An 18,329-nucleotide genomic window follows, 5' to 3' on the forward strand; every position below is an offset into this window, starting at 1 on the left:
GAAAAGAAATACGAAAGTGTGACCCATATTTAGGAAAAAAAGTCAATAGAAACTGTCTCCAGGTGTTCTTAGATGCTGGCTTTAGCAGACAAAATCTTCAAAGCAACTATCATAAATGTTCAAAGAACCAAAGGAAAACATGTTTAAATAATTTTTTTAAAGTATGACAACAGCAAATCAATAAATAAAATTCTCAATAAGGAGAGAGAAATTACAAAGAAAAAAATATCATAAAAAGGATATACAGATGGCAGAAAAGGACATGAAAAGATGTTTAACATAATTAGCTATTAGGAAAGTGCAGATTAAAACAACAGTGAGATATTACTATACACCTATCAAAATGCCTAAAATAAAAACTAGTTAACAACACCAAATGTTAACAAGAGTATGGAAAAATGGGATCACTTGTACACAGTTGGTGGGAATGTAAAATGATGCAACCACTCTGGAAGATAATTTGGAAATTTCTCTTTATTTTTTTTAAGATTTTATTTTTTTAAGTAATATCTGCACCTAACATGGGACTTGAACTTACAACCCCAAGTTCAAGAGTCAAATGTTCTACTGACCAAGCCAAACAGGTGCCCCTGAAAATTTCTTATAAAATGAAGTATTTACCATATGATCCTGCAGTTCCACTCCTAGTTACATACCTATGAGAAATGAAAGCCCATCTCCATATAAAAATTTGTGCGTTTATGTTCACAGCAACATTATTCACAATGGGCACGAAGTGGAAACAATTCAATATCTATCAACTGATGAATGGAAGAATAAAATGTGGTATATCCATCCAATGGAGAATTAATTGTCCATAAAAAGAAATTAAGTACTAATACATGCTACAACACTGAAAGCATTATACTAAGTGAAAGAAGCCAGTCACAGAAGACCACATATCCTGTCATTCCATTTATGTGAAATAACCAGAATCTATAAGGACAGAAAGTACATTAGAACTGGGGAGGGTTTTGGAGGAAATAAGGAGTGACTGCTACTGGCTGTGGGGTTTCTTTTAGGGTAATGAAAATGTCCTAAAATTGATTGTGATGACAGTTCATAACTACATGAATATAGTAAAAACCATTGAATTATATACTTTAAATAGCTGAAATATGTGGCATGTGAATTATATCTCTAATAAAGTTAAAACATTTCAAAGTAAGTTTAGCAAGGTCACAAGCTATATGATCCATATACAAAAATCAATTGTATTTGTATATACTAGGTAGCAATGAACAAGCAAAAAACAAAATTAAATTAATTCCATTCACAGTGGTATCAAAAAGAGCAAAATATTTAGGAATAAATTTAACAAAACCAGTGTAAGATTTGAATATTAAAAATTATAAAACGTTGTTTTAAGAAAAACCAAAGATGTAAATAAATGGAGAGAGAGTCCGTGTTCAGAGATTAAGAGGAATCAGTATTGTCAAGATGGCAATTTTCCCTAAATTGATCTGTAAACTCATAATCCTTATCAGAATCCCAGCAGGCTTTTTATTTTCCTTTCTTTTTAGAGTTTGATGAGCTGATCTAAAATTTACATGAGAACCCAAAGGACCTAGAATAGACAAAACAATTTTCAAAAAGGAGAGCAAAGTTGGAAGACTTGTAACTACCTGATTTCAAAACTCATTATAAAACCATAATTTTCAAGGCCCTATAGCATTGCTGCAAAGATAGGCATATAGATCAGAAAAGCAGAATTTAGAGCCCACAACTAAACCTTTATATATATATATGGTCAGTTGATTTTCAAGAGATCTATCCTTGATCCAAGATTTCTCTGCCTGGAAAAGCCCCAGTGTAAAACAGTCTCTTGCAGTGTGTGCTGCAGTAGGACTGAGACTGCATTGCAATCAAGCCAGCTCATGCATCACTGTCTGCTGGATAAACTGCTACGTCATCCTGGGTGCTGGGCATGTTACAATGCTGGGATCATTGTGGGCTTCTAGTTGGATTTTGTGCCAGGTATGTGTCTACTTTGGACACTCTCTATTCATGGTAGATTAAAGTGGGGATGCTTTGAATTTGGAGGAATGAATGTGGCTTTTTTATTTCTTGTGTTCTAATATTACAGAAGGATTGTGAGCAGCATCCATAAAAGATTAGAAACTCAAGCTTTGTTTTTGGATCTGGGTGTGCTGTGTTTAGTGTTTGGCTGTTTTAGATCCTTTGGTGAAAGAAGCACAGACTTGATTACTGAATGTACCTTTTTAGTATATTTTTTGATACAATTGAATGAAAAATAGCCTGTTTTATTCTATACCCAAGGCTTTATTTGTTTTTGAATGTTGACCTTATATAACAAAGGCAGAGAATGATTCTCTTTCGGGACCTGCCTACATCTGGAGACACTTAGATATGTGTAAAACCGAGCTGCTTGTACATCTGTGGTCACTGTAATTATTCTGAATAAAGACCTCAGTGCTCTATTTTTGAGACCTGTTATTCTGAAGAGTCATAAAAATAGGAGGGCTCCGGGGCGCCCGGGTGGCTCAGTCGGTTAAGTGTCCGACTTCAGCTCAGGTCACGATCTCACGGTCCGTGAGTTCGAGCCCCGCGTCGGGCTCTGGGCTGATGGCTGAGAGCCTGGAGCCTGCTTCCGATTCTGTGTCTCCCTCTCTCTCTGCCCCTCCCCTGTTCATGCTCTGTCTCTCTCTGTCTCAAAAATAAATAAAACGGTAAAAAAAATTAAAAAAAAAAAAAAATAGGAGGGCTCCTTTGCATCAGCTTGGGTCTTCAAAGGAAAAAGTAAACGACTAAACTTTATTGGACATTGGCATAGCACGTAAGGAATGATGTGAAACGGCCTAGACCAGAAAACAACAAGGATGTACGTTTTCTGTTATGGCTGGTGGTCATGTTGAGTGGCCTGGTTAAGTCTTTTCAGGTTGGGTCAGCTGAATGGCCTGAGGATCAGAATTTGTTTGCCTTAATCATTTGTTTTCTATTTGATCATTTATCTTCTGTTTCTTTTCTTTTCTTTTTTTTAGTTTTTTTTTTAATGTTTATTTATTTTTGAAGGAGAGAGACAGAGTTTGAGTGGGGGAGGGGCAGAGAGAGAGGGAGACACAGAATCTGAAGCAGGCTCCAGGCTCTGAGCTGTCAGCACAGAGCCCAAAACGGGGCTTGAACTCACAAACCGCAAGATCATGACCTGAACCGAAGTTGGACGCTTAACCGACTGAGCCACCCAAGTGCCCCATTTATCTTCTATTTCTGCTCCAGGTTATTTGTGTATTTGTTTTGGAGAGTTTTCTGGAAGATCAATAGGTTCTCAGCATAGTTGGCAACAGATCATTAACTATTTCTATCCAGCATTTTGGTGGGAAAGAATTTTTTTGTGGTACATGAATGAAGTTACCACGACTCTGGTGAATTATACTTTTCCTGATGACTTATCATAGGAAATTCTGATTTTGCAGATTTTAGCTACTGGAGTCTCTCCCATTACAAGGGAGCAATAGCGTTAGCATCTGTTTTATTAAAAGCTAAAGTAGGACTTTGTTACTATATAACATTCAAACTATTTTTTTTAAGAGATCTATCTCTGGCCGATTTGCTTTTATAGCAATATATGTGTTCCAGTAGCCTTTCTAAGCAGGGTTTTTCTCTTCCCTGCTTAATCTGGGTCAGACCTCTGTGTGTAAAATATTTGTCTGGGCCCCTTTTCCTTTCAAGAATTTATTCACATCTTCTCTATATCCCATTTGTCCTAGCTCCATTCTTACTTTCAAGTTTGGGTGAATAAAATCTTAGATTTTGTTGCTTTATTTAAAAAACGTTTTTGCATGCATGTATCACTAGTTTGGCCTAAAAATTAAAATTGTGGCTCACACTTTATTCAAAGTTCCTCAGTAGTGATATGTCTTGTCCTTTCTACTTGCTTTCTTTACCGCCTGACCTGCTTTTTCCCTTCTTGCAGTCTGATAATCAGTATTATTTGTTTGATTGGATCTCAGAAATTACCCTACTTAGGCTGTGCTGTCCTCCTCCCTCTGGATTTCACGACCTCATTATTCTCTTGGCTCAGTTGTCCTTGTAGACTTGTCTTCTTTTTGCCCCGGGCCCTCCCTGTCATGTGCTCCTGGCAGCTAGGAGAGTCTTGTGGAGCTTTTTCTCTGGTGACTGTCAGAAGAAAGTGACCGTTGTTGAAACATGTTTGCTGCCGCTCATGCAGAGCTAAGATCTGTTTTCTAGTTATACAGGCTTTTCTGTTTCTCCCCCTCTCCTCTTAGTTCCCTTGGGAAATCAACCAATTCTGTGTGTAAACCAAGTTTAGGGAGAAAATACAAAAAGGAGGAAAGGTGGGGAAATGTGGAAATTGGGGACAAAGTAGACAAAAAGACTGTAGTTTGAGGCCATCAGGAATACTCTAGTCTGACTGAAGCAGGGCCAAGAAGTAGGCAGAAGGCACAGTATCTCTTGTCCTCGTGGGTTTTAAGCACCTGCAACAGGAGGACGGACTGCAGCTTGTGTTTACAAGACCGAAACCTGAAGAAAAAGCTTCCATTCCTTTGCCATCTTGATATGCAGGGTTCTACAGAGGAAATTAAGGAGATGAGATATTACATGCTTCAAAGGTAAGTTTTTAGGTGCCGTATTTGGGCTATATATACCTTTAAAAAACAGTAAGACTTTGACGGCTAAACCCTGGAACTTACGGGAAATTTGGTTTGGTGATTTTGTTGTATCTATAAGAAAATTTTTTATTTTATTTCATTATGATTTTTTAAATTATTTATTTTTAAATTTACATCCAAGTTAGTTAGCATATGGTGCAACAATGATTTCAGGATTCCTTAGATTTCTTAATTCCCCTTACCCATTTAGCCCATCCCCTCTCACACAACCCCTCCAGCAACCCTCTGTTCTCTATATTTAAGAGTCTCTTATGTTTTGTCCCCTTCCCTGTTTTTATATTATTTTTTGCTTCCCTTTCCTTATGTTCATCTTTTTTGTATCTTAACGTCCTCATGAGTGAAGTCATATGATGTTTGTCTTTCTCTGACTGATTAATTTCACTTAGCATAATACCCTCTAGTTCCATCCACGTAATTGCAAATGACAAGATTTCATTCTTTTTGGTTGCCGAGTAATACTCCATTGTATATATGTACCACATCTTCTTTATCCATTCTTCCATCAACGGACATTTGGGCTCTTTCCATACTTTGGCTATTGTTGATAGCGTTGCTATAAACATTGGGGTGCATGTGCCCCTTCGAAACAACAAATCTGTCTTCCTTGGATAAATACCTAGTAGTGCAATTGCTGGGTCATATGGTAGTTCTATTTTTAATTTTTTGGGGAACCTCCATACTGTTTTCCAGAGTGGCTGTACCAGTTTGCATTCCCACCAACAGTGCAAAAGAGATCTTTCTCCGCATCCTTGCCAACATCTGTTGTTGGCCTGAGTTTTTAATGTTAGCCATTCTGACAGGTGTGAGGTGGTATCTCATGTGGTTTTGATTTGTATTTCCCTGATGATGAGTGACGTTGAGCATTTTTTCATGTGCCGGTTGGCCATCTGGATGTCTTCTTTGGAGAAGTGTCTATTCATGTCTTTTGCCCATTTCTTCACTGGATTATTTGTTTTTTGGGTGTTGAGTTTGATAAGTTCTCTAGATTTTGGGTACTAACCCTTTATCTGATACGCTGTTTGCAAATATCTTCTCCCATTCCATCAGTTCCCTTTTAGTTTTGCCAATTGTTTTCCTTTGCTGTGCAGAAGCTTTTTTTCCTTTGGTTTCCCTTGCCTCCAGAGACGTGTTGAGTAAGAAGTTGCTGCAGCCGAGGTCAAAGTTTTTGCTTGCTTTCTCCTCAAGGATTTTGATGGCTTCTTGTCTTACGTTTAGGTCTTTCATCCATTTTGAGTTTATTTTTGTGTATGGTATAAGAAAGTGGTTCAGGTTCATTTTTCTGCATGTCGCTGTCCAGTTTTCCCAGCACCACTTGCTGAAAAGACTGTCTTTGTTCCATTGGATATTCTTTCCTGCTTTTTCAAAGATTTATTGGCGATACGTTTGTGGGTCCATTTCTGGGTTCTCTTTTCTGTTCCATTGATCTGAGTGTCTGTTTTTGTGCCAACTTTTAATTTTATTTTTAAATTTTATTATTTTTTTAATGTTTTATTTTTGAGACACAGTGCAAGCAGGGGAGGGGCAGAGAGAAGGGGACTGAGGATCCAAAGCAGGCTCTGCGCTGATGGCAGTGAGCCCAATGTGGGGCTCAAACTCATGAACTGTGAGATCATGACCTGAGTCAAAATTGGACGTTCAACTGACTGAGCCACCCAGGAGCCCCAGAAACATTTTTGTTTAAAAGAAATGAGTAAAATCTCTCATATTTGCTCCTGTTCTAAGACTTTCTTTTACATTCAGAATTTGAATCAAAGATACCCAGGCACATGTATGCTATTGTAGTCATATTGAAAATAACCACCCCTGCACAGACCTTGCTGTGCTACTCTTTCACTAAGGGATCTCACTCAGTCTGTGCCATATTTGCTCACTGGCTTTGGCTGGTTTTTCAGGAGTGAAGTCTCTTCACTTGTTGCAAACGGAAATATCAATTCTGCGTAGTATGAACATCCTATGGTACCTTCCAAAAAGTTTTGAGAAAACTTTTTAAAAATGTGTCTCTGGGGCTGGGAAAGGTGCCTGCCATCATTGTCCTGGAATGTGACAGGGGGCAGTCAGACTGTTGTTGAGGGTGCCAAGCTCTGTTACCCTAGGATCTTTCTTCTTCCTATTTGTAGAACTTGGGGCTGAAGAGGAAATGAGTCAGGCCTCCTTGGCCTTCTTCAGGCCTCTTGCAGGTCTGTACTTCTCCATCAGAGGATTAACATGAAAGACCTGAATGATGGGCTTGATAGCAGTCATTAAGGGCTCCTCCATTATCTTTTTTTATTTGCTTGTTTTTGCAATCTAGAATTCTTATTCTGAAAAATACTAGCTGAAAATTAAACTTGACCTTGGCGGAAACAGAAAATTAGCAATAAACACCAAGTTGACAAAATTTGCCTATAGAATAGTTATCCTTTCCTTTTCCTTTTCATTTGACCTCTTCCCTTTTCATTTGACCCTTTTGGGGGAAAATCAAGCAAAACTTCCACTGAGTGTCAAGTAAATAAAAAGCCTTTGAGCTATTTTATCTATCTATTTATAGAAATATATATACACACACATATATGTATATGTATAATTAAGAATTTTTTTTTTTAAGGTTTATTTATTTTTGAGACAGAGACAGAGCATGAATGGGGGAGGGGCAGAGAGAGAGGGAGACACAGAATCGGAAGCAGGCTCCAGGCTCTGAGCCATCAGCCCAGAGCCCGACGTGGGGCTTGAACCCACGGACCGTGAGATCGTGACCTGAGCTGAAGTCAGATGCTTAACCAACTGAGCCACCCAGGCGCCCCTTAAGAGTGTTTTTTAATTCGTTGGTTAAGTGTCCAACTCTTGATATTGTCTCAGGTAATGATCCCAGGGTCATGGGATTGAGCCCCGCTTCAGGCTCTGCATTAAGTGTGGAGTCTGCTGGGGATTCTGTCTCTTTCCCTCCGCCCTTCCCTTGCTCTCTCTCTCTCTCTCTCTCTCTCAAATTAAAGAAAATGAGGGGTGCCTGGGTGGCTTGGTTGGTTAAGCATCTGACTTCCACTCATTTCATGATCTCACAGTTTGTAAGTTCAAGCCCTGCATTGGGCTCTGTGCTGACAGCTCAGAGCCTGGAGCCTGCTTCAGATTCTGTGTCTGCCTCTTTCTCTGCCCCTCCCCTGCTCACACTCTGTCTCTCTCTGTCTCTCAATAATAAATAAACGTGAAAAAAAATTTTTTTAATTAAAAAAAATTATTTTTATGTATATAAAAGTATTTTTATATAACATTACTTTACTGTTTATATATACATGTAAAACAGTCATATATATACACATATTTAAGCAGAATACACACATATATACATATTGTGCAAACACACACACACACACACACAGAATTTTGTTTCTCTGTGGGTAAATATAACAGATGACCTGTCCACTGTTTCATAGAGGCGTCTCTCCTGGAGCAATCTGTCCTCCAATTTGAACAGTCATATCTAGGGAATTCCTTTCTCTTTTGTATTGGTTCATCTGTTTCTTGCTTCCCTTCTTTTCCTTTTTCTTGGTTTACTCCATCCTTTTGGAAGACAGCATTCTCTGATAGCTTCCTGAGAAAAGATAGATGAGAGATAAAGGTTTTGAGATCTATTCCATCTTTATACTTGATCCCCTTGTTTTCAGCATGGTGCCTCACTTCAGAATATGGCTATATGAAGGATCCCATTGTTAAAAGTAAGACATAGTTTTGTTTTTCTCCCCTCTTTGATTATAAATGATTCTCAGAACTCACTAAACCATTGATAAAATCTTATGACCAATCCCTTCTCCTCTTTAATTTTATCAATGAAGACTTTCCTTCCTTTCTTGTCTTATATACTCAGGTAGCTCCTTGTTGATTCTAAGTAATAACTTACCTATCTTTTCGCTCCCTCCCTAAATAGCTGACAGCTGATCTCTGAGGAGTGTGTGTTTAACTTTAGATGTATAGAATTATATAACATAATCTTTCATAGCACACTCATTGGTCCATTTATGGGCTAATATTATTTATTTATTTGGTTACTTATTGCATTATTTTAAAAAATAATATAAAAAGAATTTGAAAACCCACCATCTAAAACAAAGGTAGGTCCTTGACCATCACCTGCATCTAACTATATGGTCTCTCCTCCTTAGTACTTCTCCCTGCCTTCCCCCACCCAGATAATCATTTTCCTTAATCATATGTTCATAACATTCTTTTATCTTCCTGTTTATTGTATCTATATGTATCTCCCCAAAATGTATATATTTTAGTTATTTTTACTTTATGATATGTTCTTAAAATTATAATCTGTGCATAATCTTTATATAATATTTTTGGAGTTCTGAATACTTGACTGAGGTCTCCTGTTATTTCTAATAATATGCAGAATCTTTTGTGTTTTCTATGTGAATGATTATATCACTCACAAATAATGACAGTTTAACTTCCTCCCTAGCAGTCCTAATGCCTCTAATTTATTTTATTTTATTTTTTCATTTTATTGCACTTGCTAGGAAATCTAACACAGAGTTTCACATTTATGGATTTTCTAAAATTAAACCATCCTTGCATACCTGGGACAAACTCAACTTGGTTATGGAGTAACTTTTTTATAATATTTTACCCATCCTTGCACCAATACCCTGCTATTTAGAATATTTTATTCAGGAATTTTGCATTTGTAGTCATGAATACAGTGGACCTGGACTTTTCCCTTAATGTGACTTATTTGTCTAGTTTGAGTATCAGTGTTACTCTAGCTGAGGAATTTTACTTCTTTTCTCACTGTTTGAAAGTTTGATAGACTACTGCCCTTAAAAGTTGTTTGAGAGCACTTCTCTTTTATTTTTTATTTGTTTTTACTTTTTAACAATTCTTTTCTTTCCACTGCTGAGCACTTAGTATTTTTTTTTAATGTTTACTTATTTATTTATTTTGAGAGAGAGCACAGGAGCATGAAGGGGAGAAGGGCAGAGAAAGAGGGCAAGGGAGAATCCCAAACAGGCTCCATACCCAGTGCGGAGCCCAAAGTGGGGCTCAGTCTCACGACTATCAGATCATTTTACTATGAGCTAAAATCAAGAGTCAGACGCTTAACTGACTGAGCCACCCAGGCACCCTGAGAACTTGTTTTTTAAAACTGTCTGGACTTGGTATTTTCTTTGTGGGAAGATTTTAATCATACCCTTTTATTTTGAAAAGAAATTACTGCAGCATCGATGTTAGAGTACAGGATAAAGGAAGGAAAGGTGGGAATAAGAAAAGAGCTGTCCGTTAAACAGTGTGTGTAAGTGCTTAGTTATAGCCATTATCTCATTTAACCCCCAAAACACCTTTTCAAAGAAGGCCTATCAGTCAAGGTCCAGTAAGGGAAAGAGAAACTGCATTAGGTATTATAAACCAGTGGGCATTCAGTAGTGAGAACTGGTAACTTGGGTATTTTCTACAGTAGCTCCAAAATTAATACTTGCAGGAAGCAGCTACCACCCCTAGGGCTGGGAGAAAAAAAGGAAGAGGTAGGGTTACCAGAACCTAGCAGCTTGACGGAGGGCCAATCAGGGCTGATGCTTGCACCTCTGAGAATAAGCTTTGAGTAGCTGGTGCTCAGGACAGGTGAGTAGCTAGCCTGACAGTTATGTGATTGATAGGCCCAGGCAGCACAGCCCAGAGGGTGAGTGAACGTGGCAAGGCTGGTATTCTGCCAAGGAGCCACAACCTGCTGCTACTGGTACTACTGAGAGATGCAACGAGGCTCCCACTAGGAATATTGAAAGATGGTAGAGGCTGGAATTAACTCTCTGTTACTGTGGAGCAATGATGATAAAAGCTGGAAAACAAAAATAAAATCCCTATTCTTACCATTCTGCCTTCCCATTGGCAGAACCGATTAGGTTTGCAGAGTCTTAGCTTTATCGTCACAGGGCAGAACATAAAAGGGTGAGCTTGGAGTTGAGAGACAGTAGGTAAATAACCAGAACAGTCTGTACTATGTGTATTTTGCAAAGAGAAAAAGGAAGTTGAGCAAGGTTAAATTATTTACTTAAGATCATTGGAAATATTAAGTGGACAGATCTGGATTTAAACCCAGCCCTGTACTTTTCCAGTACCATATTTCATCTATTCTTAAAACACCATTGATTGTTAGAGGCACCATTATTGTATATACCACTGAGAAAAAAAATACTGCCAATTAAATAAAGCACACCATCAGTTGTAAGATACACATCAATTTCAGATATTTTTCTAAGTTTTTTTTTTTAAATTTTTTTAACGTTTATTTATTTTTGAGACAGAGAGAGACAGAGCATGAACGGGGGAGGATCAGAGAGAGGGAGACACAGAATCTGAAACAGGCTCCAGGCTCTGAGCTGTCAGCACAGAGCCCGACACGGGGCTTGAACTCACAGACCATGAGATCATGACCTGAACCGAAGTCGGCCGCTTAACCAACTGAGCCACCCAGGCGCCCCCTAAGTTTTTTTTTAAAGGAGGAGTGTCTTAAATTTGATGAAATATGATATATTATTATGCTGCCTTGTAAAGTATTTGGTTTTGGAGTTGATTTTGAAATGCCTGTGGAATACACAAGTGAAATGCTTCATCGGCAGTTAAAAGTGTACATTTCATAAGAAAAATGGAGCCTAGAGATACAGAGGTGAAGGTCATCTGTATTCCAGAATCATGATCTAATGACAGCCTTGCTGTTTTCTTAGCTTTCCCAGTCTCTCTGAGTCTGTTATCTCTACTATCTCATTTCAGTCTGTACTTTTGCCTGTCGCTTTGTGATGGGATTTGTTGGTAAACCATAATATTATCTTTTATTATTCAAGAACACATATTTTTTTCTTAAATTTCCACAAGCAAATATCTTTTTCCCCCCTTCCTGTCTTCTATTCAAAAAGTGTGTGACCTGTCAGCATACAGTCATCACAAGGGTACAGTTGGAAGTGCTGTTATAAGTATGGTAGTGAAAAGCAGACCCCTAGGGGAGATAGATGGTGTGAAGAAATCCCATCTAAAGACTTTCATGCTTTCTTTGTTTTTATAGGTCCAGCATGTCTGGCTTGCATCTAGTAAAGCAAGGTCGAGACCGAAAGAAAATAGACTCACAGCGAGATTTCACTGTAGCTTCACCAGCAGAATTTGTTACGCGTTTTGGGGGGAATAAAGTGATTGAGAAGGTAAGTTATAACTTGCTGAATTACTTTTTTTCAAAAGCGCATGAGATTTAATGACTAGACATGTCTAGATTTGCTCAAAACCAACATGTAGTTTTTAGAGACTGCCTTTTTCTGCAGAATTAACCTCTCTGCCTCCGTAGCATCCTGTTAATTTCACTATTTCCTGTGTATTTACCACTGAGGTAATTTAGGCATAGCTAATTAAAAGATGAAGTGGTCAGAAAGTTCTTTTTATTTAAAAAATTTTTTAATGTTTATTTTTGAGAGAGAGAGAGCGAGCGCATGCACATGCGCACAAGTGGGGGAGGGGCAGAGAGAAAGGGAAACACAGAATCCCAAACAGGCTCCAGGCTCTGAGCTGTCAGCACAGAGCCCAATGCAGGGCTTGAACCCATGAACCACAAGATCATGACCTGAGTCAAAGTTGGACTCTTTGCTGACTGAGCGACCCAGGTGTCCCCAGAAAGTTCTCTTTAAAACAACCTGTGGTTTTATGAGGTTGGGCTTCAGGAATCTGAGAAGGTATGGTAAATTGATTGGCTGGTGGGGTGGTGGTAAGGAGATACTATGTCACATTGGATTGAGAGCTAAGGGAGTGAAGGCTTAAACAGTTTGATATACTGTGAACTGATGGCTTTTCCTGGGTATTTGAGATGTTTAGAGGGAATATGCCATATGAAATACTTAGACATTACAAGTATTTTGAAGTGTTGTGAGCAATTCTATGCCCCTTTTGTCTAAACCATGTCAGAACTGAGAGGATGACTTGGTTGAAATAGCTTGCAGTGATTGAAAAATTAAAGGGTGGGAACCTGTATTCCCACTCCTAAAAGTTTTGCTCCAGTGGTGTCCTTCTGTTAGTCTTCCAATAAAGATAGTTTATATTTTAGCCTGTGTTACCCTGGGGCCGTGGTTGCAAGATAGGTCAGGAGGTGAAAGGTTTGTTTATAGAGAAGTCTCAGGATCATTGATTCTTCTACTTTTCTTCTTGTGACCATTCTTTGTAAGGTAGTCTCTACACTTCTAAGGCATTTGCGGTTTAGCATTTTGGAGAGAGGTAGTGGTTGGTGCCAGGGTTCTTACACATGTGCAGGCCTCTGTGCCTTGTTTTACTACAACAGAGAATAGTGAAGGACACTACACTGTTTAGTCTTCCTTCATTCCTTAATAATTCATCACCCCTCTGAAGTTTGTCTTCTGTGCCCTAGTAACAGGTATAGTAGAATAATTCACAAATTCACAAGGTTTGAAAATTGTGATTTTCCCCTTCAAGAAATGAAGTAAAAAAGCAGTAAGCTTTAGCTGGCATATATTAAAGTATTTGCTGGGCTAACATTTTAAAATATCCTTTGATCATGTGGGAGCTGGTTCCTAACCACCTAGACTAGCAACACAAATTCTTAATTGAAAGTCTGGCTCTTCGGAGTAAGATAGGTCTACACAAATGGTCTCATTTCTTTTTGTCCGTCATTGCCTGCCTCTTCTACTTCTCTCTCCAATTCCCATCCCACCACTCTCCCAGGTTCTTATTGCCAACAATGGCATCGCAGCAGTGAAATGCATGCGGTCCATCCGCCGATGGTCTTATGAGATGTTTCGAAATGAACGTGCAATCCGATTTGTTGTTATGGTCACACCTGAAGACCTGAAAGCCAATGCAGGTGAGTGATTAGCATGAGAAAGCATCATCCTTGAGCATAAAGCATTGAATAGCAAAGTCTGTAGTAGGAGAATGTTAACTTGGGGGGGATTCCCAAACCCTAAGATTTCTTTTTTAAAAAGTGTCAATAATAGGCATATATAAGTGATTGTACTATATTTAACCTCAGCATCAATTCCTACGTTCTAAGTAAAAATAAGTAGAAATTTAACCAGTGTTGATTGGGGTTTCTAGGTGTATGCCCTTCCAGTGTCAAGTATTGGCTAATCTGCATAAGTAGATTGGCATGTGTAAGTGGAAAGATTGAAAGAAAATGCTATTTCCCTTATGAGCAAAGCTACACTGAATTTTAGAGAATCTTGGGGTTAAGATTCTTTTTTACCCTCCTCCTGAGGGATCCAAGTGGGTTTCATTCTGTGAGCTCTTCTGCATATTCTCTCTACTCAGATGGTCCTCCATCTGAGAGTTGTAGATAAAGACCATTGGTATAGTTGAGAGGATATGGCTGGTCTTTCCTCTTTTTATCACTAAAGTATAATCTCTAAGGTAGAAAACTCACAGATAACATTAGCTCTTTGAAGAGCTATCTTTTTAAACCTATTTGGTGTGTATATTCTTTCTCTATTGAGACAATGATGTTAACTATTCCTAAGGAGTAGGGGTTATTATGTTATCTTATTTAGAAATAGATAACATACCAGGTTATTGGAAAGCATATGTTATTATGTGAAATCATTTAGTTTGACCCTTTAATATCTCTGAGTCACAATTTTTGTTATCTGTAAAAGGAAGATCATAATATCTAATTCACTGCATAGTTATAAAGATGAAATTGTCTGTAATAAACATAAAACTACCTTGCATGATTTCTTTTTCCCCCATCTATTTCTACCTGGTGCTCCTATTAATTCATTTATTCCTTCACTCAGTGAACATGGAGACCCATAGTTGAATAAAATCTGATCTAGCTTTAAGAAACAAATAATTTCAGTACCGTTAGATAAGTGCTATAATAGAAATATGCACAGGGTACTGCAGGAACACAGAGTTGAGGCATCTTAACTTTGCTCTTGGTGACAGGGTTAAGAGAAAGCTCTTTGAAAGAAGTTATGCCTAACCAAGAATGAGTAAGCAATTAGCAGGATGTTCCAGGCAGAGTGTTCCAGGCAGAAAGAACAGTATATGCAAATGTATGAAGGCATGACACAGTGGTTTGGTGGAAACTACAGATGTACTTGTTTAAAGTACAAGATGTGATTTAATACTTCTCAAAGAAGGCCTTGATTTTCATCCTCAGGAGCATAGACTTTATCTTTTTAGGAATGTGTATGTGTGTCTCTGTTGGACATTAAAGGATTGGTATTTTAAATGGATTAGTTGTTGTTTTTAACAACTTAAAAGTAGAAGAGTGTAATGAATCCCTTCCTATTTACCTATCATCTAACATCAACAATTATCAACTCATGGCCAGTCTTGTTTCATGTATACTTTCACCTCCTCCCCTGTTCACACAATTTCTAAAGCAAATTCTAGATATATTATCTCATGTGTATCTTAAAGAAACTTTTTTTTTAACATAAGCAACTAGATGGACAATTCAGATGGTATCTTGGGAGATCCATTTGTGGAAGGCAATACTAGAGAATATGATGAGGCTGAGAAGATAGAAGAAAGAGATGGTTTGGAGATTTAGGAGGTAAAATTGACAAAATTTGGTGATAGAAGAGTCAATGATTACTGTTAGGTTTTTAACAGTAGGTTGACTAGGCAACTAATGCAAAATATCAACCAGAAGAGTAAGGTTTTTCTGGGGGCAGAGGGTAGACAGATTAGGTTTGGAGTACTTGTGGTATAAGTAGATCCTGTAAATCCTATAAAAAGTTGGATATATCCTTCCAGAACTTAGAAATAATGAGGGCTAGAGACTAAGAGTCTACATTATCAGCAAACATGTGGTAGTTAACACTGCCCCCTGAAAGAACAGGTAGAAAATAAAGAGAAGAGGACTGAAGATGAAATTTTATAGAAGAGTAAAATTTTAGTGATAGACTCAGGAAGATAGGCCCATAAACAATGCTGAGAAGAGATGATTGGAGAGAGAGAAGAAACAGAAGAGAGAAAAAAGAATTTCAATAAGGAGGGTCAAATGTGTCAGCGGTTCAATAAGATAGGGATAGAACCTTCCAGTAATTAGGAAACCATCGGTAGTATTGCCAGAATAGTTTCAGTGGAGCAATATGAGTGTGCAGACTGTTATCAGATGTTAAGGAATGAATAGGAAGTGACAATGTAGGTGGGTTTTTTAAAGAATTTTGGATGAGAAGGGAAGAAAAAAAGGTAGTAACTGAAGAGAAATACAGTCTCAAGGGAGGATTTTTATTTTTCAGAGTGAAAGAGACTTGGGAATGTTTATAGGTTGAGAAGAAGGAGTCCAAGAGAAAGAGGGAAAGGGGTGGAAGTACACAAGGGACCTGGAGGAGATGAAAGGGGATGCAGTTAAGAGCACAGGTGGACAAAAATAAGCATATTTTCTAGTATTTAGTCTGAGAAACAAAAATCGGTAATGAGGCAAATGTATTTGTACAAGGATATTCATTGTAGTGTTATTTAAAATAATGAGAAACCACAACAAAACAAAAAAAATAAAATAATGAGAAACTGGGAGTAACTTAAGTGTCCAACATGAGCAGATTAGTTAAGTATAATGCGCAACACCAATTCTGTGAAATACCATACACACATTAAAAAATATTTTGTAGAATAATGTTTATTGGTCTGAAAATGCGTTCTAATAAATTGCTACATTATTTACTATTTTTGTACATAACAATATTACCATAAACTTGGCTGTTTAAAACAACAGACATTATCTTACAGTGTCAGTAGGTCAGAGCATGGCTTAGCTGGGTCTTCTGCTTCAGGTTATTACAAGACTGAAATTATTTGTCAGCTGGGTCTGTAGTCTCATCTGAGGCTCGATTTGGGATGGACCTGCTTTTAAACTCAGGTGATTGTTGGCAGCATTCAGTTTTCTGTGGGCTGTCCGACTGAGGGCCTGAATGTTTAGCTGGTTATTGGCCAAAGACTACTCCTGACTCCTTGTCATGTGGGCCATCCCCAAATGACTGCCTGCTACTTCAGAGCCAGGAAGGGAAAGTCTCCTAGTAAAAGATCAGTTACTTTCTTATGTAACGTAATCATGAAAGTGACAGCTCCCCACCCTTGACATGTTCTTTTGGCTAGCAAGTCATAGATCCTGCTCACACCCAAGGAGAAGGGATTCCTTAAGGTATGGATACCTGGAAACTGGGATCATGGGAACAGACTGTCCATCACTATTGCAAAGAAAAAGTTAGTTATAAGGAGATTGGTAGCATGACATGATAGGGAAAAAGACACTGTGTATAATTAGAAAAAAAGTTATAATGACATATACCAACAGCAGTACTAGTTATCTTTGGGGGTGGTATTTTGGGGTGTTTTTATTTCTGTTTCTTTTTCCAACTTTTTTGCAAAGAGTTTATACAGTTTTACAATTTCTTTACAAGTTATTTGAAAAAGAACTCAGAAAGGATTATGATACCAGTGGTATTGAATTAATTATTTTGATTGATTTTTCCTTTTTTCTAACCTTTCTGTTATGTTAATTATTTTAGTAGCTTTACTGAATATAATTTATGTACCATGAAAGTCACCATTTGAAAAGTACACAGTTCTGTGAGTTTTGGTAAACTTATACCATTGTGCAGTCATCATGGGAATCCAGTGTAAGATAACCATTACTTTTACAATTTAAAAGATTATGGAGAAGGAGCCTTAGATACAAGAGCTGGTTATTACCATAAGGAGAGGACTTTATCCTGAGACCTGGAGGGGAGTGGGCTGACATGACAGGTTAAGGGATGGTAAGGGTGGTAATAATTGACCCAGTTGCATATTTTTGTGTCGTGAAAGGTGGATGATTAATGAAATCCGTAGAAAGAAATGAGTGTTATCCTTGGAGGGGAGTTTTGTTCATTTGTAAATATTCTCTAGAATAGCATCTCTGCTGTAATTATGGCAATTGTGGGAACCAGGAGGTAATGGAGAAATCCAGGCTGTGTGATTAAGATGCAATTTCTTTTTCTACTTACCAGGGCTTCTCATTAGTGTCTATAGTAGTGATAACAGAAGATTGATTGGTGTAGAACTCTGAACTGTTGTTGGTTGGTGACAGCTGTACATTTGCAGATTCTGTGTGCATGCGTGTGCACGTGTGTGTGTATGTAGGTCAGTAATTAAAGTAACTTTTTTTTCCTGTACTTAGGGCTACTGAACTTCAGAAAAGACTAAACCACAGAAGAAAAGTTAGATAGACTTGACTGTATAAAAATTTCTATTTTGCAAATAAAAAAAAGAAAGTTAAAGACAGATTGTAATCTGGAAAAATATACTGGCAGCAAAGAATGTCTAACTATAATAGAGCAAATGACCCTTCAATAGAAAAGGAACAGAGAACATGAATTAGGTAGATAATAAAAGAAGAATGAAAAAGGGACAGTAAACATATAAGAAATTTGATACTAATGGTAATCAAAGAAATGCAGACTGAAACAGTAGTAAATGGGGATTTTTTTTTTAAGTTTATAAGACTGGTAAAGTTTAAAAGAGTGATTATACCTAATATAGTTGAGAGTACAGACAATTTGTCATCCATGTTGCTAATGAGAGTCTAACATGGTTCTGTCTTTGAAGATATGGATACATTTTGACCTAGTTGTTTTACTTCTAGGACTATATCCTGAGGGTATAATTGGACAGCAGTATAAGGATATTCATCATTCTATTATTTTAATATTTTCCAAATTATTAATG

At 37.7% G+C, this 18,329-nt stretch overlaps 1 protein-coding gene across 21 annotated transcripts in view; it reads left to right on the top strand.

Moving 5' to 3' along the window:
- ACACA (acetyl-CoA carboxylase alpha) overlaps positions 1 to 18,329 on the top strand; it is a 276,865-nt gene that overhangs the window by 72,327 nt on the left and 186,209 nt on the right. For 19 of the 21 annotated variants that reach the window (XM_060646608.3, XM_078437425.2, XM_081791233.1 and 16 more), the window contains 2 exons: positions 11,683 to 11,815; positions 13,338 to 13,476. In XM_060646608.3, coding sequence (XP_060502591.1) covers positions 11,683 to 11,815; positions 13,338 to 13,476 — 272 coding nt within the window. Of the gene's footprint in view, positions 1 to 4,495; positions 4,593 to 11,682; positions 11,816 to 13,337; positions 13,477 to 18,329 lie in introns of those variants that run through there. The other 2 variants (XM_060646620.3, XM_060646621.3) reach the window with 2 other exon arrangements.

Source organism: Panthera onca, chromosome E1 (assembly GCF_046562875.1).
Source record: "Panthera onca isolate mPanOnc1 chromosome E1, mPanOnc1 haplotype 2, whole genome shotgun sequence".
NCBI lineage: Eukaryota > Metazoa > Chordata > Mammalia > Carnivora > Felidae > Panthera > Panthera onca.